Consider the following 27,615-nt stretch of genomic DNA (forward strand, 5'->3'; position numbering starts at 1 on the left):
CCCGTATGAGGAAGTCCGTTTGCCCAGAAGGCCAGTGATTTTCAAAAGCATCGAAACGCCAATGTTTCAGTTTCTAACATACAACAGGGCTTATAACTGAACAACTTTACAGCATCAATCTTCCTGCTTCAGTAGCGTCCTTCCTGCTACCTACACTGGGGAAGGAGACACTGAAGTGTGAGTGAATCACGTTCTGATAAAGAACCTAGCAGAGCAATCAGGTCAAGGTACCAACAATCTGAAACTACAACTGTGTAAAATGAATCACAGAGACCTACTTGCAGAGACTGTACTTTCAATACCTGAGCGACTTTGTTCTCTAAACCCCCCCCCCAGGAACACATGTTACTGCCCTCCCCCCTCTCCCTCCTCCCCCCCAGGAACACATGTTACTACCCTCCCAGGCTTTTGCTTGTGTGTCAGGTATAGTGTATGCCCTTGTGTCCTCCCATGATGGCTGTTTTCCCAAGAGAGAGAAATCTTGCCTTTCAGACTCTGCTCTTCTGTCATAGCCGATAGTTTGTGCCTTCTCTTTGCACACTGCTCCTGTGTGGGCGCGCACCGTTTCAAACCAGCCATTTCACTCACCTTCCGCCTCTCGTTTCTCAGCTCTGCTTCTGTGTTCTACTGCTGATGAGTCTGCGTGAAATCACCCTCCTGCACGGCATCATCCTAGCCACTGGCATCTTCTGGGCTTGCCTGAAAGTGACTGTTGGCATCATCGCAGTGAGTGTGAACCTCAGACTGACTCCGTGCGCTTTGTAGGGGGATGTGAACTCCCGGGAGGATGGGTTCTCAGCCTGGGTTGCCAACATGTGAGGAGGTCACTGTCAGGGATGTGAAAATGAGTTTAAAAAGGAAACTGTGTCACTGCTGAAAAGCCCAGCGGTTACACACTGCAGGCTCACAGCTGCGCCCACAGCAAAGCCTCCCAAGAAGCAGGGCTGCCAGCCCTTGCTGGCCCCGCTCCTGGGGAGCCAGTGTATAATGGGCGGGGGGGGGGGCACAGGCAGGCCAGGCCAGCCCACCATGCCACAGACGGGGCTGCTGCAGCCGGTTGGAGCAGCCCCTCCCTGTGGTGGGCCCCTCAGGACTGGAGCAGCCCTCTACCCAGAGTGGGCGGGGAGCTTCTCCAGCCCCTCTGGGTTAGCCAGAACCGGTAAGCGTTATCTGTTTAGGGTGGTGGTAACTGGTTAAACTTTCACCTCACTAGTGACTACCCCTCTACATTTCCCATACAGCTGAATGTGAGGGGGTGTCCTGGCTGGACAGGAGGGAGACTTGGGGGTGGCAGGGCAGGTCCCAGTTTGAGACAAAAGAGAACTATTAGCGGCCCCTGCTTCATTGTGAATGACTATATTAAGATTGAAAATAAGGGCTTGTGAATTTAAAAATTTGGATTTGATCTTATTCAGGCAAAACTTCCATTGAAATCTTTGGGTGCTCAAGTAGGGGGTGTAGGGTATGTGAACCTCCTTTTGTCTCATGCCACCAGGAAGCATTAAGTGCGATTTAGCAGCATTGAGTGTTTTCAGTTTGCTTCAGCGCTCGTGGAAATTCTTAACAGCCAAAGGACAATTTATATTTGATATGAAATGTGTTCCTGGATGCCTGCAGTTGGTTTGTTTGCTGGCTTGCCCAGCCACCCAGAACTAGCCCAGAAGCATGTGACATTTACAGTACAACTTCCTCCTGGGTAGTAAGTCACATGAAATCAACCCTCACCCATACCCTGGAATCCAGTTGCAACAGATGTCACTTCCTCTTTCTCCTCTTGCTGGGAAAGAGTAATACGGGTCCTTCTGAGGCCCGGGTAAGTCCCCACCCTGCACTCCCACTAGCAGCTCCCCACATGTCTTTGTAAAGTGTTAGAGCTCTGACCCCCATTAAATCCCTGGCGACAGACAGTGGGGAAATGGGAGAGGCAGCAGGATTGTGTCACTTCCCCTCAGTGACTGGAAGTGCACAGCCACCAATTTGTTTTCCCACCACCACCTGTCACCCGGCCTCAGCTACGGGCTGCAGAAATTTCTTGGGCCTCTCCGAGTCACGGGAAGAGCGCGAGTGGTAGAGGACTCTCTCCCTTCCACATGCATTAGAAGGAAAGGGCAGGACAAGGGTGGAGATCTGCACATTAACAGCAGCAAATGCTCCTGTGGGCCGTCTGTCATCTTACCCTGCTCAGAGCCCTGTCCACATGACAGCTCCTCTGGCAACACCGCAGTGCAGGAGTAGCAATGCTGAACACCAGCCTGTGTCCCCCCAACACCGACACAGCCTTGCACTGCTCAGGAATAAGAGAACAGAGACTTGTGGTGTAACTTACACACCTGCTCCATTTAAAGCAGCGCTACCTCTTACCAGCCTGTGGCACCCTCTGCTGCAGGGGTCCCAGATGGGGCAACTGGATTTTACAAGGTAGGGAATGTTTCACAATCAGACTCTTGCAATTCTGCATTCCAAGGTGGGGCACAGTTCTGTCTCTGGCTTTGGGGTATAGGTTCCTTGTGACAGGGTCAAGAAGGGGACTTCCCATCCCCCATCTCCACATGGACAAGCTTCGCACAGTCAGCTCACTGCAAAGAATGTAGAGCTTTCTCGCCGCCCTCTGAAACGCTCCTTCGCTTGGCGCCCTCAGCCTGCAAGACATCATAGACAAGGGCCAACTCTCGGGTTGTTGTGGTGGCAGAAACACGGAGGCACATGAATCTACAACAGGTGTAAAAGCTTTAATGCCAATAACCTGGAAGTGCCTGGCACAACACGGTCCTCTTCAGCACCTGGGGGACCCCAGCTTTACTCCAGCCCTTCCAAAATACCCCCCGATCCTGCTCTGACAGTTGTTCCATCTCACCTGGTTTTGACCTTTATCCTGCTCTTATTTTAATGTCTCTTCTCTTCATCTCCCTTTTCTTGTCGTGATACTTCTTTCTAGTTCTGTGGTTTAGTAGTCTGTTGTCCACCCCCAGCTCTTTCCCTCCCTGCCCCCTTATCATTTTCTAGTCTCTCTATTCTCCTGTTTCCAGTTCTGTCCTTCTTATGGTGCTTTCCTGTCTCCCACATCCTCTTTCTACAGCCCTCCTTCATTGGTACCACCACAGACCACGCAGGGAGCATCACGTAGTGCCGCCCAGTAGAGGGGAGAGAACACAGGGTCAGCAGCAAATCAGGGGTATCTCCCAGAAAGGGTCTGGCACCCCATCTTTTGAACCCTTGCTGTAGTTTCAATAACTGATCACTTGATGGACCTGTGGTCTGGTCTGTTCAAACGTGGTAACGCCTGTGGGGACAGTTGTTCCAGGCAGGTGCATGCTTCCCTGTGACTCAGCTCTTTCTCCTCTCCTTGATCAGACCCGCTGCTCTGGTTGAGGAAGGCCAGAAGAAAGTCCTGAGGCGCCCACTCAGGTGTGATGTACATTGCACCCTTCCTCTTTCTCTGACCCTGGGGCTGAGCAGAGAGATCACTTTGTCCCAGTTAGACCTTGTCAGTCTCTCAGCTCCATGAATTTAGTCTTTGGTGACTTTATTTCCCTCCAGGAAGAAGAAGATTATCCACACCCTGCACTTATCAGTCGGCAAGCTGGGTAAACATTAATTTTGTTGGAGTGACTCAGGGTGTACCCCTGGAAGCCAGCCAGAAGGAAAGGAGAGAATGATTTGAGGCACGTTAAGCAAACATCAGCTTCAAGGTGTAACAAAGCTCCTACCTGATCTTGGAGGGTCTGGTGCTTTCAGGCAGATTTCCTTGCCTCAGAGGCTCGCAGAAGCTTTCAGTTCAGGCACCACACCCAGGGCATCGCCTTGCTGTTTGCTGAGCTACTCATCATTGGCTAGAATGTGACGAGTTATAAAGGGAAACCAAACTTCACAGTCTCAGTGGATCTGCAAATAATGCAGGTCTGGGCAAGCCCCTTTCTTTTCCTCAGCCAGACTTTCCCCTGAGTGGAAATGGGAAGTGGGTGTTGGGGGAAACCCAGACCCATCTTCGACTCCGGGTTCCAGCCTAGGGCCCTGTAATAACCGCTGCCTAGGAGAGTCTCCAATACCAGCTGTGAGACCGCTACCAAATCCCTGGTCTACTTCCCCGCATCTTCCCCATCACCTTCCTTCTATCAGGCCCTTCTTCCTAATAGCCACTGGAGCTTGATCCTCTCAGTCTCCCAGCAACGCTCCCTCTGTCCTCTCAGCATGCGGGGAGCAAACTGCAGGGAAGCTCTTTTGTCTCAACTGGTTCTTTAATTGGCCCCAGGTGTTCTAGCTAGCCTGGGCTCACCTGACTCTGCAAGCCCACTTAATCAGCTCCAGGTGCTTCATTGCCCCGATTGATTCTGGCAAGTTCTCGCTGGTTCGGGTCTAGCCCTGCCCATTTACCCTGGGAACAGAGATTTACTCAGTCTGTGGCTAATATACCTCCCTTCCATTACTTTTGTGTGTCCTTCTGGCCTGACCCTGTCACAAAGGCTGCGTCTAGACTGGCAAGGTTTTCTGCAAAAGCAGAAACTTCCCAGCTGTCTACACTGGCCGCTTGATTTTGCGCAAGAACACTGACTTTGTAATGTACAAAATCAGTGCTTCTTGCACAAATGCTTTCACACTCCCTTTCGGGCAAAAGCCCTTTTCCGGAAATGCTTTTGCGCAAAAGGGCCAGTGTAGACAGCTAAAAACTGTTTTGTGCAAAAAAGCCCTGATGGTGAAAATGTCGATCGGGGCTTTCTTGCGCAAAACCACGTCTAGATTGGCACGGACGTTTTTCTGCGAAAAGTGTTTTTGCGGAAAAGCGTCCATGCCAATCTAGACGCTCTTTTCCGCAAATGCTTTTAACGGAAAAACTTTTCCATTGAAAGCATTTGCAGAAAATCATGCCAGTCTAGACGTAGCCAAAGGGAATAGTCCTTTAGTGAAAAGGTGGCGTCTCCATTTAAACTAGCTGTCAACCCCATGGGAAGCTTTACGGGGCTGAATGAGCTGAAGTTCAGGACAGTGGAGGGTGACTAGATTGGCTCAAACCAGACAGTAGTCAGTGGTATCTACACTTCCCCCATATAGCCAGGCCAATATGCTTCTTTTCTGACCTGCACTATCAGCTGGCACCAGCCCCCTCTCAAACCGCATCCATCCGTGTGTGGTGAGAGGCGAACAGAAACTAGAGGGCAGCAACTGAGACTTGAATCCCGGGTTGCAGCCGTGAAAGGCCAAGATATGAAACATTCTGAATCAAGAGGTCCTCTTACTCTGGGCAAGGGCAGGGGGCTGGTTTTGTGCATAAGTCTTAAACTGGATGGTTTGATGTTGTACGGAGGCGAGGGGTCAATCAAGGCATATGCCCTTTCCTGCTAAGGTGCAGGCTGGAGGGAGGGGCAGGAGGGGAATCCCAGAGCTAAGTTAGACCAGCCAGGTGCCTCTTCCCAGTCTCCAGCCTCCAAGTTTTAAAGCTGCTTGTATCCCATTTTATTTTACAGATTTTAAAAGAGTTAAAACCTGTGGTCTGGATTTTTCTGACTCAGAACATACCAGAAGTGGCTAATCTCGTCTACCTGCTCTACATGGTAACTTATCAAGTGTTTGTTGATCTAAAATAAGTCTGGGGATAAAATGTTTCTATATTGCTGCATCCCTTGTAACAAATCTGTGCCCCCAGACATACCCCTTCCAGCTCCTGATAGCAGCAGCAGTTGTGCATGTTGCCAGAGCTCCCATTAAAATGCTTGAGAGCAGCAGGCATGCTGAACCTTTCAGAATCGGGCCCATAATGTTTATCATGCAGCCAGAGAAAACACCCCTAATGTTAAGTTGCTCTCGAGTTGCCTGCATACAGGGAGAGGCACTGGCAGTCCCTCCCATGGCCACAGTATCAGGACTGATTGGGGAAAGGAGGCAGAAATTCCCTAGCATAAGATAATGCTGTTCTTGATAACGCAGCCCTCCCTCCCTCAAGAGGTCTCTTAGCCTCCAGCCTCCTTCTCGGCCAGCTGCAGGCCCTCAGGGTTAGCGTGTGCTGGAGATTTCTGTAGGCAGCACGACCCTCCCCCTTTCTTCCAGACATAGCTAAGACAGCACAGACACAGCAAACTGCAAAGCTCTGCAGCTCATGCGTTTCCAAGGCGCTTATCACTATGCTGTCCCGGCCTGTCGGCACCCAGAGGAGAGAGGAGGTAGAGGATGAGCATGGGGGAGTGCACAGCAGCTTATTGCAGGGCCTGAATGCTAGGAAGGGTTCGTGTTTTTCATACCAGCCGGTGCTTTTCCATGTGAGGCCTGAGGGGTGGCTGCTGAACCAAGACCCTTCCCTTTGGGTCTGACACGCTGCCTCCACAGCATTGGCAGCCCAACCCTGGGAGACCGGGATCTGAGCCAGGTCCCCCTGTGGCAGTGCCAAGCACCCCCCCCAGACCACTGAGCATCGGGCCACGCTGCTGTGCTATTACTCCTTGCTGCCACACCTCAGTGACTCCACACCCCCCACCTCGATCCCAGGCTCCTGGCAGCCACAGGGTCACCAGAATAAATCACTCTTCTCCCGGAGTGGAACAGCCCCAGGCCTGAAAGCTGCCCTTTAATCCCGGAGCTGTCCCCTGGCCTCTTCCAACATGGATATCACGGATCTGCCAATAAGTAACTGCCCAACAAGAGCAAAGCCAGCTGGGAAGGAGGTTCCTCTGGTTAGAGTCTCCATCCTCGTTCAGGAGGAATTTGTAGCACCTGAGCCCTGGGGAGCTCAAACAGAGCCCCGGGTCCAGTGTGTACATTATTTAATTTCTGAATATATTATTCATTAAACAGAGACAGTTGCTTTAGCAACTCCAATATCAGATGGCCCCATGCAAAATTCAGGACCTTTCCTGGTAGCATGACACAAGAGACTTCCGAGGAAAGGCAGGTTTGAGACTCTGAACGGGGACTTTTAATTTCTGAAGAATCAGAAGTGACGGGTTTTGTTTCCTGTCTGTTCCTGCATCTGGCAGCCTCACGGCAGACGAGTGAGTGACACAACAGCTCAGGTTACACTACTGAAGCTGCAACAATCCTGAAAGAGAGCCCACCCAGGGAAGGAATTAACAAACAAGTCTCTGGCTAGGAAAGTTACTCCGTGTTTCACACAGGGAGCAGAAATTACCTCCTAGTAATTCTGCTCTTCTTTAGCACCTCCCATCTGAGGACCTCAGAGTGCTTGACAACCATCAATGTTTTAAGCCTCTCTGATTCTAGGAAATCCCTCCTACCAATCAGTTCTCCACTGAATCGCAGGGCTGCTATATAGCACCAACACTGCCGTCTCCATAACAGGTTAGGGCTGGAGGGGAAGAACACAGCAACTGAAATTACCAGAGAATTTGAACAGGCAGAATTGAATCACCTGAGTTGGAATTTGCTCTGAATCTTGCTTGTACGTCACAGCTGGGCAATCCTTAGCCCCATACTGGGGCACTACTGCCATTGGGACTCAAAGGGGAGACTGCAAGAGTGTCTCGAGTACCCCTTCCTGCACCCCTCACTTTCTTTAGAGGTCTCTCCTGTATTCACCTGCCCTGTTCTGTGCAGGGTGAGAGCAGAGTCGCTTACATCCCCCAGCTGGGATAGCTTTACAACATGGGGGAAAAGGGGTTTTTAACCAAAAATCGCCACTCTGCTTTCACTCTGTTCCAGGTCCATTCAAACAAGGAAGTGACAGAATTTCACTCAAAATTATAAGATCCTAGGGCTGGAAGAGACCTCAGGAGGTCATAGAGTCCTACCCTTCGCTTAAAGCAGGACCAACCCCAACTAAACCATCCCAGCCAGGGCTTTGTCAAGCCGGGACTTAAAAACCTCTAGGGATGGAGATTCCACCCCCTCCCTAGGGAACCCATCCCAGTGCTCCACCACCCGCTATGGGAAATAGTTTTTCCTACTATCAACCTAGACCTCCCCCACTGCAACTTGAGACCATTGCTCCTCGTTCTGCCATCCGTCACCACTATGAAAATCATAAATCTTCATGGCAGACAGTGGGGAGGGGGAGCAAGAGAGAGGCGAAAGCATGCTTGTTATAGCCTTCTAAATAACACAGGTTAAAATCCAGCTACACGTGCTGCTTTGTAAGGGCCCAACAGAGGGGTGCACCTTGAATGCTACAAACGAAGCGTGTCCAAGGAAAGCGTGTTGATTGGACTTGGTAACTCTGGCACAGTTTAGACTTTTCTGCCAAGTCATTATTGAGTCTGCAAGATAAGAACCATAATAGCTAATGAGATAAGGAATGTTTCTGCTTGAAAAATACATAGCAGGGCCCTGCCCACGAAAGGGCTTGGAATGACGTGATGGGACACTGCAGAAGGTGACTAAATGAATGTGAATGATGTAGGAGCCGAGGGATTTTAGGCTTTTGAGGAATTCTTTGTGATCAAAGCTGTTTGTTAATAGTTCTACAGAGGTTAATGCTAGACAGGCAGCAGGAGCTACTGCACTGCTTCACAGGCAATGATTGGAAGACCCCATTCCTGGATAAAGTAGAAGCACTGGGAAACAATGAGAAATCCTGTAGCACCTTAAAGACTAAAATTTGGGCATTAGCTTTTCAGATGCATGAAATGGCAACTTCCATTTGGCAGGGATATATGCACACACGCATCTTTGGACGTACACGTATCCCTGCCAAACTGACATTTCCATTTCATGCATCTGACGAAGTGGGCCCTACCCCCCAAAAGCTTGTGCCTAAATACACGTGTTAGTCTTTAAGCTGCCATAGCGTTCCTCGCTGTTGCTGAAACAGATTAGCATGGCTACCCTGCTGACTCTGGGGAAAAAGAAGCTAGAAATGGAAAGTGATTCCTGGAATAGGCTGCTTATATAAACAGGTGCTAATAAAAGCCTGCAAGACTAGAGGAAGATCTGTCAAGCTGGTAGGAGAGTCATGAAGAGTATGTCCTTATTATTCATGGTAACATCAGTGCAATGAAAGCCATGTAAAAACAGCTTTGTCCCCAAACCCACAATGGAGAGAGGCCAGTGGAAGAGAGGGCCCTGCGCGACTTATGCCAGATCTGGCTAATCTTTCAGTTTAGGGAGAGTATTGTTTTCACATGGCTTTCATAAAGCTTTAAAGTACCAGGCATGATGCAGTTTGGTTGCTATTCCGTATGAGATCAGTGAGTGGCATCATGTGATGGGCTCAAGCTGAAATCAAGTCAAGGACTAAGAGATAAGGGGAGGAATGGGTTGGTACTGAAGATGGGTGCAGCAGAAATGAAGGAAAGGCAAGTGTCTGTTTCTCCATTATTTTTTAATGTAATGCTGGTGAAAGATGCAAAAGCGTTAACCATGGAGACTGAAGCCCTGCCTATTTACAAAACAGATACTGCACCTGAAGCAATATGGCAAATTTCCTACCAATATTCCTCGACCCTGGTCTACAGGGATCAGTGCTGTAGCAAAAAGCCGTCTCCCAGATGTCCAACAAGTTCTGAAGCAGTAGCCTCTATAATGGCTGCTGCTATAGCGAACTAGCCACACTCAACCGGCCAAATAGCCGGGGGCTGTGTCTACACTGGGCCACTTATTCCGGAAAATCAGCCGCTTTTCCGGAATAAGCTGCGAGCTGTCTACACTGGCCCTTGAATTTCCGGAAAAGCAACGATGCTCTACTGTACAAAATCAGCCGCTATTCCGGAAAAGCTGCCGCTCGGGCATAAGTCCTTATTCCAGAACACTGTTCCAGAAAAGGGCCAGTGTAGACAGCCCAGTAGTCTTTTCCGGAAAAAAGCCCCGATCGCGAAAATGACGATCGGGGCTCTTTTCCGGAAAAGCGCGTCTACATTGGCCACAGATGCTTTTCCGGAAAAGGGGCTTTTCCGGAAAAGCAGCCTGCCAATGTAGACACTCTTTTTCTGGAAATACTTATAACGAAAACTATTCTGTTTTAAGCATTTCCAGAAATTCATGCCAGTGTAGACACAGCCATATTGTTTAAACCAATTAGCCACACTCAACCAGCCGAATAGCCACATGTGGCTAATGGCAAGCATGTTGAACACCACGGCCTAACCAGCTAACTCTCGTCAGTCTTTAAAAACTACTAGCAGGCTGCTGGTGGAGGTAGTTTTTGTGATCTGTTGGGGTTGGACTAGGTAGGAGATCATTGCGTAACCCACAAAACCAGAAGATGAAACCCAACCACGTGCCATAAATGCAGCTCCCTCCTTGGCATCCACCCGGCTACCTCTCCACTTACCTGGTTTGGCAGATTCATGGCTCATTCCATTATGACAGCAGGTTTCTGTCAACACAAGTGTTGATTGGTGTCTCTCCATTTTTCTTCAGGTGATAAGAGACTGGGGCAAGGGAAGTTCCTATGCCTTGGAAGCTGCCGTCATCATCGGCTCTTGCATCTCCGTGGCAATCAAATCTGTTCTGTTCTGGGCGCTGTTCCATGTCTATCGCAGCTTTGGGCAGGGGCTGAGAGAGAGAAGTGAGTATTTAGTGATAAACTGGCCAGGGCAAGGAGGCTACAATCTGTAAGTGGGGATGTAAAAACGCAGTTAAAAATGTAACCGTGTAACCGCTCCAAATCATAGTGGTTATTTAAGCTTTATACTACAGAGCCCGCAGGAAGCCTCCCCGGGAGCTGGACCGGCAGACCTTGCTGGCCCTGCTCCCAGAAAGAAGGTTCTGCTGCTGGTCCCGCTCCTGGGAAGCCAGCATGTAACCTGCAGTGGGAGGGGAGGGGGCAGCTTGGCCTGCCACGGTTAACCGGAACCGCCTGCTGGTTAAGGGTGAGGCTTGCCAGTTAACCTTTCACATCTCTAGACTCAGTAGCATTTCAGCCACAGTCAAACAGGGAGTTTTTGTGGTGGTAAAGGGGGTTGTTAACACCTGCCAGTTTATGACAATAGACAGACCCTTAACTACAGCAGATGCTGCTGCAGCCTCTGAATTTACTGACCTGGCCATGGGCTTCTCAGCTCCGACAGGGCAGTGAATGACACATGCCTTCTCCAGGAAGGTGACGCCAGTCAAAGATATCACTCAGCCTAGGCTGCAGTGGGCACCTGCCCTGAGAGAAGCTTTATAGAAAGATGTTATTCATACATCTAGGCTACATAAACGGGCATTTTTTAATCTTCATCGCGCTTTCCAAACCCGCTGAGCCTCACAGTGCCTCAGGAGGGGCAGCTGAACTCCTGGAAAAACAGAGGCACAGAAAGAAGAGACTTACTGCAGCAACTGCCACTGCTGGGATTTGAACTCTCATGTTTCTATGGCCCTCTCTTGTGCTTCATGACCCATCCTTTGTATGGTGGTGCTAGAAGGTGGCTCTTCCAATGACCTTCCTTTTTCTTTCTTCATAGTGTTTTCTTCCTATGGAAGGATAGATTCCTGAGGGGCAGCAACTTTGTCCGGTGCCATTTGGTCCTCTTATAGAGTGAAACCACAGCGGGAAGGACCCCATCCCTCACCCTGCCTACAAAGCACGAAATGACGGGATTCATTTCATTGGGTGTTTATTCAGATAACTCAGCCCAACACGCGGAATTCCAGCTCCTCGATGCCTTTGGTCCTCCCATTTCACCGTTTGGTCTCTGCACATTCCATAATTTGCTTTGTGCTTCCTGAATCCATGTATCCAAGCAGTGCAGCGGGTAACTTTCCAGAGCCCTTTCTGCTTTCCAGACTAACCCCGCCCCTTCCATTCCACTCTTGCTCCTGCTGACAGGATAGCACTTTTTGCATTATTCCACACTGTTGCGATGGCCACCGCTGTGTGACCCAAGACTATACAGATGTGCACGTGAGCAGAGGTTAATTGCGTAGAATTTAAAACTAAAGCGGAACACTACTATCTTCTGGCTGTCACATAGACCACAGAGATACGGGCTTTCTGATTGAACAGTGAGGCATAAGAGAGGATTGGCCTGCCACAGTTTCCCGTGTGATGTGCAGCATTGTCTTACCGTGCACATCCTCTGTTGCACTACTGGAGCAAGTAAATTCTTTTTTTTAAAAAGCCAAGATGTTTCTATGATTTTTACACCTCTCCTGGCTTCTGATATGGCCGTGCAATTGCTTGTACCGTAACAGCATGGCTAGGCCTTTTGCTCCTCAACTATCTTCTTAAATTGAAATATTTTTTTTGTAAATCCAACTAAAAATTAGTTTGCAAAACAAACTCAAATTAACTAAAGCCAATTGTGTGAGTACCTAACAAACATGCCATTTCATAACTGAGATTGATGGTTACATTAAGCCTTTAATACTATAAAAAGTTTGATATTTTAGTAATTGGAAGCTTTTGTTACTGGCTTTGTATTTTTCAATAAAGTTGTAAACACATTTTGGGGATGGTGAGTTGTTTTTTTCTGAGGGTTATCAGCCTGATAACATGCAAAGGAATCGATCATATATGGATTGGAATTACAACTGCAGTTGGTGTGTTGTGGGCAGAGATTCAGTCGGAGTTAGTATTTAAAAATCATGGGTGAAGTGCTGAGATTAAGTAGCTAGTGTAATATACAGTATTTTTATGCATTGTTTCTTACAGCAAAGGCTCTCGAAATATTTGAAAAATTGAGCCTCTCTGTACTCCTGTGAGGTAGAGCTATATCCACTCTATAGCTGAAGAAACAGAAGCGCAGATAAGTGGTCATGTAACCCACATGCTTACTGGGTGTGGTTCACTGTCCCACTTTGTGGCCCTTAGACTATTTGCAGAGAGAAAGAATGGGTGTGCTACACAGCACATCAGTGGCAGCACCAAGAATGAACAAGGAAGTTCAGTCTCTGCCCTAAGCCATTGGACATATACTCTGGCTTCACTAAGATAAAATGTTTTTACTTTTAAAATTGTTGCAGAAATGCAGAAAGCAGATTTGCTCGATAAATGTTTTTAAATAAGCAGACTTGCCCTGGCTCTCTCCTCCGACATGGCGGTTGCAATGCTTCTACTGGGCAGCTAAGCGCTGTCAAAATGTTATTGCAGTTTTTAAAAAATGGACACCTTGCTAATACATCCTTGTTATTTACTTCTTCTCCCTCACATCCTCTTCCTAAGGCGGTAACAAATGATTTTACAACTACAAGTAACACAGCTGTGACTAGACGCAAATACTAATCTCCAAGAAAGCAACAATAGATGGTTATGCCTCAGGAAATTAACCTTTTAAGAAAAACTGGTTTTTATTCCCGAATGGGCTCTGTAAAGGGGTTGTGATTCACTGCCACAGCACCTCCTGGTCACACTGGGCATTAACACTGTCCTCAGCAGGGCGCCCCCTCTCTGGCCATTGCTTCACACTTGTTCCATGCTCTCGCTTTGAACCTGCAGCGCTCCCAGACCACGGCATCTTCAGAATGCTGCCCTCCAGCAGTGCCCAGCACACTGGTTTCTTACCCCCCTTCCGGGGGAGGGGGGGTCAGCAGTCCTCAGTCTTGTCTCTGCCATGGTGGCCAACTGCAGCCTCAGCCTAGCCCCTCACTTCAGGGGCAAGCCACAGCCCATAATGGCCACTCCCCAGTGTGCAGTGCAAGGAGGAAAGGGGGGTCCTGGCCCAGGGACCCTCTGACAGCTGCCTTATTCTGCTCTCCTCTCCCCCTTCTTAATTGCCTCCTGTTCCCTGGGACACACACACCCTCCTGGCCCATTTCGAGGCCTGCAGCCTGATGGGTAGGAGGCTGGAGCCTCTGTCTCTAGCTTCAGGGAGCCTGCCCAGCACTACTTTGTTTCAGGTGCTTCTCTGGAAACTGGTCCTGCCCTCTCCCTGGTCAGGACCAACAGTGCAGGCTCCCTCTAGCCTGCTTTTGCCCCTTCTGGCCCTAGTGGGGCAGCTGTCCCACTACAAGCTCCTCTAGTAGTCTGTTACATTTCACATTTATTAAGGTTTTTTTTTAAATGAGCTCAGAGTAACAAGTTACCTATCACGTTCATTTTAAAAGCACATTAACATCCCCATGAATGTTTATTCTTTAGTTACCAATGCAGCATAGCAGTTCACATTAGGATCTGAGCAACAAGAGCTTTTGTTAAAGCTAGTTTGTTAGTGTATTTAGTGCATGTCCAAGTGAGGGCCAGGTAGGTTTGTTTGAAGCAGGCAAACCATGGGCTTGACCCAGGCAAGATTCTCCACATACAGTACTGTCAGGGCACTGAAGTCATGCTCTGCAACACACCTTCTTATACTAGTTCTGCACCCCCTCACCAGCTCTGCCAATGTCCTCCAAGTCTGATCCGCACCGCTTGCCTTCATATCCCAGATATTCCAATCCCAGGGTCACTCTTGAACCGATTGAATCATTACAGACTAAGGTGACACAAATTCACTTTAACTCACAGACATCTGCCCTTCCCCATCTCTAATATCATTAACTCACAGGCATTCACCTTCCTTCCCCCGCATCCCCCTCCTGTTCTGAAATGTGATTTGTCCTTTTCATATGTGTTCATTTTTTTAATTGTATCCTTTGGTATATATGGTTGTGACTATTTTCTTCCACTATTTGATCTGAGGAAGTGGGTCTGGCCCACAAAAACTCATCATCTAATAAACCATCTTGTTAGTCTTTAAAGTGCTACATAGTCCTGTATTTTGTTTCACTTTCACCAGTGACTAAGGCAAGAACTGAATCCAGCTCTCCCAAGCTGAAAATCCAGCCTTACTCCACCAGCAACCCCAAACGCATTGATAACAGCAAGAATGAGGCCATTCATTCCCAACCAATGAATCCGAGCGATTTACAGAATCTAACAGGAGACTTCAGCTGGCAACAAGCTTTGCCGTGAGAAGCAGCGACTTTCACCTTGAGGGTAGGGATGTTAAAATGGGTGTGTGTGTTACTGTTTTAATTCTGGGCTCGCTGCCCAGCCCTCTATCCCATCCTAACACAACTGTCTCCAGTCCTGCTGATGCCTCCATGGCCGAGGCTGCCCCAGCCCAATGAAGCTGGCTGCTGCTTGAGGTCACTGGCGGGAACTGGTTAGCTGTTAAGTCTATTGGCAAACCTCCTGCTTACTGGTATGCTTATTGATTGACCATTTTCATAGCTCTACTTTGGGTCAGGAGTTTAAATGCGATCCATGTCAGCTGTTACGGAGTGAAGCTGGCTGAAGACTTCACTTTCCAATTGTTAACTCAGCTCCTGTCCAAGAGGCTAGTGGTTCACAACACTGAAATTTCTAAGTGCACACAATAGAAGGAATAATAGTTGCTTTTTTTGTCTATAGTAGGATCATCTACCCCATGTGCTCTTCTCAGAATTCTGTTTCTAATTACATACATCTGGAGCAGTGGTCACCAACCAGTCGATCGGGATCCACTGGTAGATCTTGGAATCTCTGACAGGGGATTCGGACTGGTTTGCTGGGAGGCTATAAAGTTCGGGCACTTCATCTGCCCCTCTCAGCACTGCCACACTGCTCCTTCCCTCAGCCTTGGAGGTGCCCCTCACTCCTGGGAGCCTCGTGCTTGCTGTGCAGGGCACAGGAAGAAGAGGAGAGGGTGCTGTCAGGGTGCCCCTCCCTCCACCTTTTCCCCCATCTCCACAGAGGGGGGTGGGGGACAGGGATGGAGGGAGTTTGCTGGCTGCTTTTGGAAGTGGTGCAGGTCCAGGGTAGGAGTGAGCCTCCCTTAGCCCCCTGCACCACCACCCAGGAGCCACTCGTGGTAAGCGGTGCCCAGCTGGAGCCTGCATTCTGAACCCTGGCCCCAGTCCTGGACCTCTCCTTCACCCAAACCCCTACCCTAGTCCTGAGTCCCTCTGCATCCAAACCCCTGCCTCCAGCCTGATAAAAGTGAGCGAGCATGGAGTGAGCAGGGGCAGGGCCTCGGAGAAGGGGCAGTAAGGAGGCGGAGCCAAGGGCTACGTCTAGACTAGCATGATTTTCCGGAAATGCTTTTAATGGAAACGTTTTCCGTTGAAAGCATTTTCGGAACAGAGCGTCTAGATTGGCACGGACGCTTTTCCGCAAAAACACTTTTTGCGGAAAAGCGTCCATGGTCAATCTAGACACGGTTTTGCGCAAAAAAGCCCCAATCGCCATTTTCGCAATTGGAGCTTTTTTGCAGAAAACAAATCTCAGCTGTCTACACTGGCCCTTTTGCGCAAAAGGGACTTTTGCCTGAACGGGAGCAGCATAGTATTTCCGCAAAAAGCACTGGTGACTATCAACCCCCTTGGAGATGTTTGAAACTGCAATGGATTATTATACCTGCTCGCAATCAACGCTGTCCTGGCTTTAGAGGCAGGGGAAAAAAAACCCCAAAACAAAGAATTTGATTTAGTACACACACCCCACAGAGTAGCACATGAATTTGGAAAACAAACGTGGAAGAAAAGACATTTTAGGCCTTCCCACTTTGCAAGTGTAAAAGCATCTTAACAGTGGGGTGTATTGAGAGAGAATTCAACTCAAGCATGCTATTGCAATTGCACTATTTCTAGCTTCTCCCTCTTTTTAGTACATGTTGATTTTTGAGAAAAAAATGTTACAGATGGGCAGGATAACATCAGAAAGACTGTTCCCTACAGTTATCTTCTTCAGGCCAAATTCTCACTTGTACCCTTTCAATATTATTAACATTGGTGCTGCACAACAGCAGAATTTCCCTCCTCTTTTAAATGAACAGGAAGACATGGTGGGGGGAAAGGTCAATGAAATTCTCCCCTCAGGCTATGTCTACCAGAAGTATCCTGAAAACTCTGCCATGTCCAGGGAACACGTCCACTTTTTCGAAACATTTTCCAAAAAAATGGGCACATTCTTTCAGAAGCCCTGCATTCCTCATTTTATGGGGAATAAGAGATCTTCCAAAAGAGGAGGTTTTTTCCACATTTGCCCCCTGTCGATGGGCCCAATGTCAGAAAAGCCTCTTCCGAAAAAAAAGCAGAAAAAGGTATGCAATTTGCATTTCACAATTTGCGTATCATTTTCCAGAAAAAGAATGCAGTGTAGACATAGCCTCAACTACACACATGCAATTCCCATTGGTTTAAATGAGAGTGGTCCAGGTAACAAATAGCCCCCATTGTATTGCTACTTAAAATACAAACTGGAAATGGTAGGTTTCCCAAGATTACTGGCATTCTTGTAAAACAGCTTTTTAGGAGTATAACTGGCCCTCTTTTGTGCCATAGCACTTGCTTCTTCCTTTCCTACACAACAACAAAATATTAGAGGCTGTATTTGGTTTTGATGGGGATACATTTAAGGGCTTCTTACCACCTAAAATCCAGTCCTTTAAAACTGCAAGTGTTATTTGAAACACTCACTGTGACAGGGAAGAGAAAAAAAAGCCCTTGTGACCCACATACAAGCAATCGTGGGAGTCATCCTGTCGGCAAAGGCAAGATGAGTTCCGTCAAATGAGTCCCCTGATGGGGCAATGCTATTCCCTCCCAGTAGAGGCAAAAAAAGAAGTCATGAACACGTGAAAGTCTGGGTGTGGCTTTGGGCAGTGCTTTGGTTACAAATAGTAATGTTTCTCAACTGGTGAGACAAGTCTCTGCACTGAAGAAGTGAAAGTCCAAATGGCACACACACTAAGATCATGTCTACACTACGAGATTAGGTTGAAGTAAGGTCGATTTTTAGCACCTGATCTTGCAGAAGTGGAAGGTGCATGTCCTCAGTGTATGCATGAAGTTGACAGAGTGCATCCCCAGTAGTGTAGCTACTTTCAGCTTTGACAGTGATGCCCTGTAGGTAGCTATCCCACATTTCCTGCTGCCCATGTGCATTCTGGGTTAGGCTCTCAGTGCCTGATGGGACAAAAACATGGAAGCAGGTGGTTCTGGGTACATGTCATGAGCCTCCCATAATGCACTCATCTCCCTCTCCCCCACTGCTTGAAAGCAATGGCAAATAATGTTTTCATTCCCTTTTTTCCCCTATTTGTCCAGGCAGACACCATGGCAAACATGGACCCCACTGAGTTTCAAAGTGTTGTGGCAAGCATTGCAAACATCTCACACATTATGTTGCAGTAAGTCCAGAGTTTAGCCAGGAGCCACCAGAGTAAGGAAGAACGCGAGGAGGTCATGAACACAGACATGTAGGAAACCATTGATTGGAGCTATTGGCATACGCTGGTGGTAGTCAATCCTGTTGACACAGTGGCACGCCGATTCTTGTGCTGTGCAACATAAGAACGGCCATACTGAGTCAAACCAAAGGTCCATCTAGCCAAGTATCCTATCTTCCTAACAGTGGTCAATGCCAGATGCCCCAGAGGAAGTGAATTGAACAGGGAATCATGACATGTTTCCTTTCCTGTCATCCACTTTCAGCCTCTGACAAACAGAAGCCAGGGACACCATTCCTACCCATCCTGGCTAATAGCCATTGATGGACCTAACCTCCACGAATTTATCTAGTTCTTTTCTGAAACCTCTTAAAAGTCCTGGTCTTCACAGCATCCTCTGGCAAGGAGTTCCACAGGTTGATTGTGCACTGAATGAAAAAATAAAACTTCCTTTTGTTTTAAACCTGCTACTTATGAATTTCATTTGGTGACCCTCTAGTTCTTACGTTATGAACAAGTAAATAACTTTTCTTTATTCATTTTTTCCTCACCAGTCATGATTTTATAGACCTCTAATATATCCCCCCTTAGACTCCTCTTTTCTAAACTGAAAAATCCCAGTCTTTTTAATCTCTCTTATGGGACCCCGTTCCAAACCTCAAATCATTTTGTTGCCCTTTTCTGAACCTTTTCCAATGATAAGCACAGACTGGTGACACCACATAGTTATGTGGCGATGGGATGATAAGCAGTGGCTGCAAAACTTGCACATGCATAAGGCCACTTTCACTGACCTTTGCAAAATAGCTTTCTGTAGCCTGTGCACAAATGAGACCCACTCTGATAGTTGAGAAATGGGCAGCAATAGCTCTGTGGAAACTTGCAACACCAGACTGCTGCCTCTCAGTGGGGAATCAATTTGAGTAAGTAGATCTACAGTGGGGGCTGCTGTGATCTAAGTAGCAAAAGCTATCAATACCAGCAACTCTGAGAAACATGCAGGACATAGTAGATGGCTTTGCCGAGATGGGATTCCCTAACTGTGGTAGGGAGATAGATGGCGCACACATCCCTATCTTGGCACCAGACCACCATGCCAAAAAGTACATAAACACAAGGGGTACTTCCCCTTGATGTTCCATGCACTGGTGGATCACAAGGGCAGTTTTGCTGACATCCATGATGGATGGTCGGGAAAGATGCATGACACGCATCTTTATGAGCTCTGGTCTTTTTAAAAAAAAGCAGCAAGATGGAACTTTCTTCTCAGATCAGAAAACTACCATTGGAGATGTGGAGATGCCAATAGTGATCCTTGGAGACCCAGCCTAGCCCTTGCTCCTATGGCTCATGAAGTCCTGCGTAGGCAATCTGGACAGCAATAAGCGGCGCTTCAACTGCAGTCTGGGCAAGTGCAGAATGGTGGTAGAATGTGCTTTTGGATGTTTAAAGAGAAGGTTACAGAGTTTATTAACTAAGTTAGACATCAGTGAAAGAAACATTCCCATTGTTGTGGCTGCTTCCCATGTGCGTTCCACAATCTGCAGAAAGGGGAAAAATTTCTGGCAGGGTGTGCGGTTGAGGTAGATCACCTAGCCTCTAATTACAAGCAGCCACACACCAGGGGCATGTCTACACTACCCTTGGCTTCTGAAAGATATGCAGATTCAGCGCAAATTTGCATATCTTCTTCTGATCCCGTTTTCAGAAGAGGTTTTCTAAAAAAAAAAGTCTAGATGGGGGGGTTTTCAACCCCCCCCCTTTCCTAAAGAATCCTTAGTCTTCAAAAAATGAAGTCTACAGGGTTCTTTTAAAAAAAGGGGGGGTTGCGCTTCCCCCCCCCAAAAAAAACCTCTTCTGAAAAAGGGATCGGAAAAAGATATGCAAATTCATGCCAAATTTGCATATCTTCTTTCAGAAGCTGAGGGTAGTTTAGACACGCCCCAGGGCAATAAGAACAGCACACTGAAGGGCACTTTGAATCAGAAAGGCTTTGAAAACCAGTTTCATGAATGACCAGGCAGTAATGTGACAGTCATGTATATTGCTCTTTTTAGTAAGATGCCCCATGCATTGTGCATACTGCCTCAAAAACTGTCCCTCCCTTGCAGTTGATACGAGCAATAAAGATCCTGTTGTTCTGAAATCATGCATTTTTATGTAGGGAACATGTACAAGGCCAAGTGGCAGATAACGCCCCTGTTCAGCGATCACAGCCTTCTGTTCCAGGAGACATTCCTGGGAGTTGAGTTCAAGGTTACCCTGGACTTCTGCTTCCTCCCTCTTTCCCCTCTCCCCCGCTTCTGCATTCCAGGGCGACTAAGAGAGGCGGCTATGGAACTTGGTGAGGAGGGCAGGTGGTTCAGTAGGAAGAGAAGTCTGCGCTCCACCTGCTTTTTATGTGCCTCTACTAGTCACTTCAGCAGCTCAGTTTGCTTTCCCCATGAGCCTCAAGATCTCATCCTGGGTCTTGCATTCATGTTCCCTGCATGCTCTCCTCTCTTCATGCTCCATTTGTATCATCTGCAGTGTTGTTCTCCTCCATACATTTACTTGTGCCCTGTTGGTGTGGGTAGATTACATTTGTTAGTTAAACATGTCATCCCAAGAACTTTTGGTTTTTGGCCTTCTGATTTGTGATAGCAAGAAGCACGAGTATCAAGGAGAGTGGGGAAAAGATTCACTGTTCTACACACTGCCACAAAAAATGAAGGGCAGACTATGAGAAGATACATTGTGGAATGCACAGGCTAATCTTTTACCACGAAAGACCATCTGTCCTACACAATAGGCCTGTGTTATGTACAAAGCCAAAGTTATATTTTTAAGCATCTACAAGGCAGGTACAAGACAGATCGCCACAGTTCAGCTGGACTCTTTGGTGGCAGGCATGGTAAGCACTAGGCTGGGGGGCTCTTGCTTGTTTGCTTCAGCTTTGAAAACACATGCAACACACTGCCTGCAAAGTACATCCTGCTTGGCTATCTAGGCTTCTGCATTTAAAGGGGGGCTGCAGTCATGAGGGGCTTTGCAAGAGGGAATGGGGTAACCGTGTGGGATTATGTGGCCAGCATGTGTTCAATATCCCCCCTCTCTTCCCCACCACCTTTAGAGGGAGAGTGCAACTTTGCCTTTCCCCAGGGACCTGGTGGAACCACACATGCTTATAGTATTTTACGCAGGGGCAAATGCACAGGCTTGCAGGGACTCATGGAGCCAGCAAACTTGGGGTCGTGCTTTGTTGGCCATGAGCCAACAGTTACGGAAGTTCCTACTTCATCCAGGTTGCCATGCAAGGTACCAGTCTTCTCCGAATCACACAGAATAATAAGGAACAAATGCTGACTGAATACAGCCAGAAACCCGGACCTTATGCTGCAATGATGCCAGACAACTTAAGTGTTGGCTGGGTGTGTAAAGGTTTCCTACCGTGGAGGATGGGATACGACGGGCCTCGCCAAAAACCTTGTGAGAAGGATGAAAGCGTACCGCTATGAGAGCTTTGTGGAGATACGCAGGGAGGATTCCTGTTCTGGAGAACCTCCTTCCGTGTAGGCAGAGTGGCCGCCACAGATAAAACCCAAATTCCCTTAGCACACTTGTAGCATGCTTATAAACGTGAACTTACCAGAAGTGCCTTCCCTGCCATCAGGGTCTGGCAGCAATACATCCTGGGAGGAGGTGATTGGCTCCAGCTGTTAGTGAGATTGGATGGTCCACTTGCATGCTGAGCATTCTCCCCCTTATCATCAATATCTTCCTCGTTGTTGCCCAATGTTGCCTGAAGAATCTCTTGGGAGGTAGCCATAGACAATTTTGGGGGCACTGATCGGGTCCCCCCTTAAAATCCCATGCTCATAGACAGCATGTTTGCAGCTCTGACCCAGATCAACTCTGTTTCCTTTGTCTTCTGGTACACTTGCCTGGGCTCCTTTATTTTCATGTGGCCCTGCTAAGTGTCTCTGGTGTACCCTTTTTCCACTGTGCCCTGTGTGATTTTGGCATAGAGATCAGCATTACTTCTGCTGCTTTAGAGTGCTGCCTGCACAGATTTCTCTCCCCACATGGCAATCAGATTCAGGATCTCCTGCACTCTCCATGCTGGAACTTGTTTGTGACCCTGGGCATTCATGGTCAGGAGTGCTGCCTGCTCTGCTGGCCACACAGGAGAGAAATTAATGATGTCAGGGCTTTTCTTGCACACTTGGAAAGCAGTAGAGTTGAAAGCGCTGGCCAGAGTGTACTGGGACCCTGTGGGACACCTCCGGGATCCAAGAATGTCAACTTTCATAGCTCTGCGTCTGCACTACCCCAAAGGCAACCACACAAGGTGCAATTTGCCATTATGCCTCTTTGTCAATGAGTAATCAACTAACTGCCTCTGAAGTCAGCAGATCAGGCTCAGTGTGGAGGCTCATTTTTTAGAAAAATCAACCAACCATGGGTAAGTTCGATCTAAACTCGTAGTGTAGACCAAACATCAAGGACGTCAGCTCTAATGTGGATACAGCTTTCAAAATCAGCTATATCAATCAGGTGCAGCAAACACTGGATTCCCTTCACTGTTTGTCAGTTCCCTTCAGGTGGCCTGAGAATGTGCACCAGCTGTTGCTTTCTTGGACAGGTTACAGACTAGGCTAGTCAAGAAATCTGGGAAATGTGTTAGATTCTCAGGCTAATTAAAGGACCCTGAAGTGTTTATCACAGGGTACAGGTCAGGATGAGCTGCATGGCATCAAATCAGAACGTGCATTCATAATCTTCTTTGGGGTCAATTTTTGCATGGAAGGATTGCGTAACCCTGCCAGTGTCTCAGAGGCTGTCCTTAATTTCACTGTTTTTTTACTTCATTCTCTTGTAATTTTTCTTTTCTTGCATTCTTAAGAAACTCAGTGTAGCTATGCGAACACGCTTTTGCTCTAGTTTCTACAGCAAATGTCAGAAGCTTATTTTGTACTTTTCCTTAAAGACTGGAAGCCTTTTCTCAGGAGTGCACACCTGTTCAGTTCAACCTCCAAATACTTGCAACACTACAGAAATTAGTATTCAATGTGTACAGAGCCCTAAAACACAAAGTAATTTCTCAAAAGTACAACGTATCTATCTCAATGATCTAGAGACATGTCAAGATGCTGATGGACAAAGCCAACTTCTTAAAAAAAGTTTATTGAAAGATTTGAAAAATATTTGATCTTTCAGCAATATGTAACAAATTTTCAAAGCATTAACATGAAACTTGAGGATTTTTAAAACTTCAGCATACACTAAATTAAAATTGTTACACCAGTCTTAGAACTTCAATAACTTACATTTTCTTTTTTTTAAACTTTAAACAAGGATCCTTTGAGATCACCAACTCATTTTTCCTTTCAAAGGAGAATGTCACAATTCTTAGGCCCTGCTTACATACTATATACCAGCAAACTACACCCTTAGTAGAGAAGCATCTCAGTAAAAGGTGTCTTTTGCTGGTGCAGCTTAAACCAGATCCATGAACAGAGTATGCTATACCGGCAAAAGAAGGTTTTTGCCAGTAACTGCATCTACACTACGGCTTTTGACAGAATAGCTGTATCAGCTTCTGAGACAGCTATGTTAGCAAAAAAATTTCAGTACAGACTGCATCTTTGTAACCTGCTTCTGTACGGCCAATTAGGAGAGAAAGATCTTGAGAGGAGTGAGGGAGGCATTTTTACAATGGAATAAATTCTTGAAGTATTAAAACATACACTGGGGTTTTTGTTAAAGCAAAGCTGGTAAAAAAACAGGATTAAGTAACTTGTCCAAAGTGAAAACAGAAGCATAAATCCATCAGATTACATTCTTCCCTGTAGTCATGATTGTACCTCTCTCTACTCGGGAATGTAGCAATCCACAGACTTTTGTCATCAAAGTGTCCTTCATAGGCAAAACTATGAAGAAATTTCACTCAGAGCCAAATAATGCAACTGCCTGTGTATGTCAGATTAATTTTAATGAGAAATATAAGTCAAATTTAGAAGGAGTAGTTACAATGGATTTTAGAGATTACATTTTATGAAATGTACACTGAAAATTTGAGTTCCACAATTTGCTCCATGTAATAATCAATGATATTTACTATTGTAAAAAGCACAAATAAAAAAGGTGCTAAAATGCTAGGTTTTAGCTTTAAAAAAAACCTGCTGTTCTATATAAGGCTCAATTTTACTTGTCATACCATTTCAAATGGTTATTTTTTCACTTCCTATCTAACAAAGCCTTTTGCCCATTCACATTAATTTTAGTACATTTATACACTCAATGTTATAAGTAAAGGCCTTACTCTGTTCCTTTTCTCAATTATTGCATTTTTAAATAGGGAAATGTATCTTCTCTAAAACAAAAAATCTTTGTATAGCTCAGAAAGTAAACATCTGTTCAAAAATTGAATACTCTGTCGGTTAGTAAACCCGTAAGCAACCTTAAACAGTGATATAACAATTATACTGGTAAATTCAAGTGAAAAAAAAATCTAAAGCTATCTGAACATACTCAAGGGTGTCACAACTTTTGCTGGTCCAGACGGAATTCAATCAATATTCTGATTAACAAAATACTTACAAACTGAACATTAATTTATATTACCACAATTTTAGTGTGATTTACACCATTGACAGAGTTTAAATATGCTTTATGCAGAGTGCTCTCACCTTGATTTGACAAAATTAAACAGACCAGAGTAACATCCAAAAGAGACATTATTAGCTCATCAGAGGACTTCAGATTAGGCAGAGTATGGGAATTAATACATCTCTCATTTTTATCCCTGACTGCACAAACACTAACAAGAGCAAGTTCAGTAGAACACCTTTGAAATCTGACAATCAGTAACAGATTCCTCTGCAATAATATGCAATAGTTTTAAAGATTAGCAGAAAATGTTCATCCGTTTTAACGGTCTATGCAAAGATAATGTGAAGATGCCAGGATCTGAACAATACGATTACAAGAGACTGCACCACAAAGAACATAAATGTAAACATCATAACCGAGTTTGATTTTTAGTACAAGTGATTTCAGTACAAATCCTTTTTTCAAACTACTTATTTTCATAAAAGCATATTGTATTTCATATACAATAAAATATGTACATTAAACAAGTAAGAAACATTTGAAAGACTTAAAAAAGTACATACAAGACTTAAAATATCTTGAAGCGTGCTGAAGGCACCATTGCTACTATGCTGGGAATGTGTCCTGTTTCTGATCAGCCTATCAGTGCAGTATCCCTTTTCTTCTTACTCAAGTTATCAATCCTGCTAGAAGCACACTTCACTTAAATGTTAAGTGCATTCAGATCCAATTTAGAATGTGAGACTAGGTCATGTGGTTGGGTAGTGGTTCAAAAAAACAATACAACCAGCCTAGAAGAGACACTGCAGGTTAGGTCCGCAATAAGCACCTGATGAAAATCTGTAGTTTACAATCTCAAATGCTGCTGCTTATTCCAGAGGGTTAAACAGAGAAAAGAAAAAATCCAAAATCATTTCTAAGGGTCCCAAACACGCTGAAGGAAATTGCTCAGGCATAATAAGCTCATCTACAAAAAAGTATGCCACTTTACCAATTTGTCCACACAAGCAGTTGTCAGAGATGCCTATGGGGTCTCTCAATAATGTTAGTTCAAATGGGCAGAAAGAAAAAGGGTTTTCAATACTTACATAACTATCCAGCTAGTAAGTTGTATCTGTAGAGTGGTTCTTTCCCCTAATTCTTGCTACATTTTTATGGAAAGGCAAAATATTTAAGTAGTTCACCTGATGGGAAGACATTTTGACTATCATGCCTTTCTTTAAGTTACAAGAGCATTTTAAAAATAAAAATTGCTTTGTGTTTTAGATGAGAAGTTGAGCAAGGAATTCCAAATCTACCAAATTAACTCAAATATTTTAATGCCATTTTTCTATTATGTATCTTGGTACAAACTATCATGCTATTCTGCAAATTACTTGTTACAACTGTGTCTGAGGTGGTTTGTAGATCTTAGTATTCATATTGATTAAAAATACCAGCCCATTACAAATTTAAAAAAGGCTTTAAAAAAAATCAGTTTTTAAATTCTTCCACTCCTATTCTCGGCAGACAGGAAGCAACACAATAGTTTCTGGTCATCAGCAGAGCAGATTGATATAAGGTACATCACTATTTAAAAATGTATGCATTGGTCTATTCCTTCTAGGCTGAACACACATTTTTATACAAGGGATACTGCCATTTTAAGTTCCCATGAGTCTCATTAGGTGTCAACATTTAAAATTCTTCTTCAACAGCAAAGTGATTTTGCTTCTTCCGAACATTCCAGTGTAAACACTCAGCCAGGCTTTCAAACCAGTCGCTCACGGGATCTCGGAAGCAAATCGAAGGGAGGGGATAGCAAGAGGTAGTGATGCTAATACTGCAACACAGGAATAACCTCAGTTAGTAAAGAGGGAGGATAAAGTAGTAATAAGACACAACATTATGTGTATTGAAGCTAACAGTCCCTGATACCTACCGTAAAATCGTGAGTATAATGTGCACCTATGTATAATGCACAACCTGACTTTGGAATCTTAGCATAATGAAAAAATCTGAACTCCTGCGTATAATGCGCCCCGGGGTTTGAAGCCATTGAGCTTAGCAGGCCCACAACTTCTGCCAACAGCTGGCTGTCCCGCAACCAGGAGCCGACCCACCAGCACCAAGCCCAGCCTCCCCAGCTTCCCGGAAGCAGCCATGGGCTGCAGGAGAGCAGGAGGGAAGGACGCGCTGCTCCCACCTGCAGGCTCGCCTGGGAAATGCACGTGCAGCCCGGGGAGCCAGCAACGGAGTTTGAAACTTGCCCCCCGCCCTTGGATAGCTGCCCGCACGCTGCGCCAGCACCAAGCCCAGCCTCACCTGCTTCCTGGAGGCAGCCATGGGCTGCAGGAGAGCGGGAGGGAGGGACATGCAGCTCCCACCTGCAGGTTCACCTGGGAGGTTCGGGCTGCACAGCCTCTTCCCTCCCTGGTGCTTGCCAAGCTCGCACCTGCCGCTGGGACCCCCGGGTGCAGCCTGAAGGAGCACTGGGCAGGCAGTGAGCCAGGGCGCTGCAGCCTGGTGATGCCGCCAGCTCCTCGCCTTGTCCAGGAGCCTGGCAGGGCAGCGATCCCTATGCCGTGCTGCAGTGGGAAAAGTTTCCAGGCACCACCTGAAGGAGCACTGGGCAGGCAGCAAGCCAGGGCGCTGCCAAAATAAAACTTTAAAAAATAACACCTATGTATAATGTGCATCCTGACTTTGACCCAAAAAAGTCGGAAAAAAGTGCGCATTACTCTCACAATTTTATGGTATATTTATCTTTTTTTAAAATATATAAATACTCTTGGGACTCTGGCTACATCACTGAGCATTCGATCCTTTGGAGAGTGGTCAGTTTCCAAAGTATGGGCGTGGCAAAGGTGGGGCACAGTGCCTAAGCAATACAGGTAGGACCTCACTAGTCTGGCACCCTCGGGACCTGACTGGTTCCAGATGAGGGATTTTGCTGGACCAGGGGGGACATTTCTGGACCCCTGCCACTGGCCCCTCTGGCCGGCTCCCCACCTCCTGCTGACCCCATTGGGCAGCCATCGCTGCCATGGCT

At 46.5% G+C, this 27,615-nt stretch overlaps 3 protein-coding genes across 10 annotated transcripts in view; 1 reads left to right on the top strand and 2 right to left on the bottom strand.

Moving 5' to 3' along the window:
• The window catches only part of SLC35E2B (solute carrier family 35 member E2B), a 62,649-nt gene extending 61,922 nt beyond the window's left edge, over positions 1 to 727 (bottom strand). For 2 of the 4 annotated variants that reach the window (XM_075906200.1, XM_075906199.1), the window contains exon 1: positions 589 to 725. The gene's annotated coding sequence lies outside the window, so the exon portion shown is untranslated. Of the gene's footprint in view, positions 1 to 588 lie in introns of all 4 variants that reach the window. The other 2 variants (XM_075906201.1, XM_075906202.1) reach the window with 2 other exon arrangements.
• LOC102460811 (uncharacterized) overlaps positions 1 to 16,542 on the top strand; it is a 33,360-nt gene extending 16,818 nt beyond the window's left edge. For both annotated transcript variants that reach the window (XM_075906207.1, XM_075906206.1), the window contains exons 6-9: positions 610 to 726; positions 5,460 to 5,546; positions 10,300 to 10,447; positions 11,328 to 16,542. In XM_075906207.1, the coding sequence (XP_075762322.1) occupies positions 610 to 726; positions 5,460 to 5,546; positions 10,300 to 10,447; positions 11,328 to 11,359 (384 nt within the window). In that variant the 3' untranslated portion in view covers positions 11,360 to 16,542. The remainder of the gene's footprint in view (positions 1 to 609; positions 727 to 5,459; positions 5,547 to 10,299; positions 10,448 to 11,327) is intronic.
• A 6,596-nt stretch (positions 16,543 to 23,138) lies between these two features.
• The window catches only part of NADK (NAD kinase), a 43,652-nt gene continuing 39,175 nt past the window's right edge, over positions 23,139 to 27,615 (bottom strand). For all 4 annotated transcript variants that reach the window (XM_075906197.1, XM_075906196.1, XM_025182667.2 and 1 more), the window contains one exon: positions 23,139 to 26,406. In XM_075906197.1, coding sequence (XP_075762312.1) covers positions 26,262 to 26,406 — 145 coding nt within the window. In that variant the 3' untranslated portion in view covers positions 23,139 to 26,261. The remainder of the gene's footprint in view (positions 26,407 to 27,615) is intronic.

The sequence above is a fragment of the Pelodiscus sinensis genome, chromosome 23, assembly GCF_049634645.1.
Source record: "Pelodiscus sinensis isolate JC-2024 chromosome 23, ASM4963464v1, whole genome shotgun sequence".
Taxonomy (NCBI): domain Eukaryota; kingdom Metazoa; phylum Chordata; order Testudines; family Trionychidae; genus Pelodiscus; species Pelodiscus sinensis.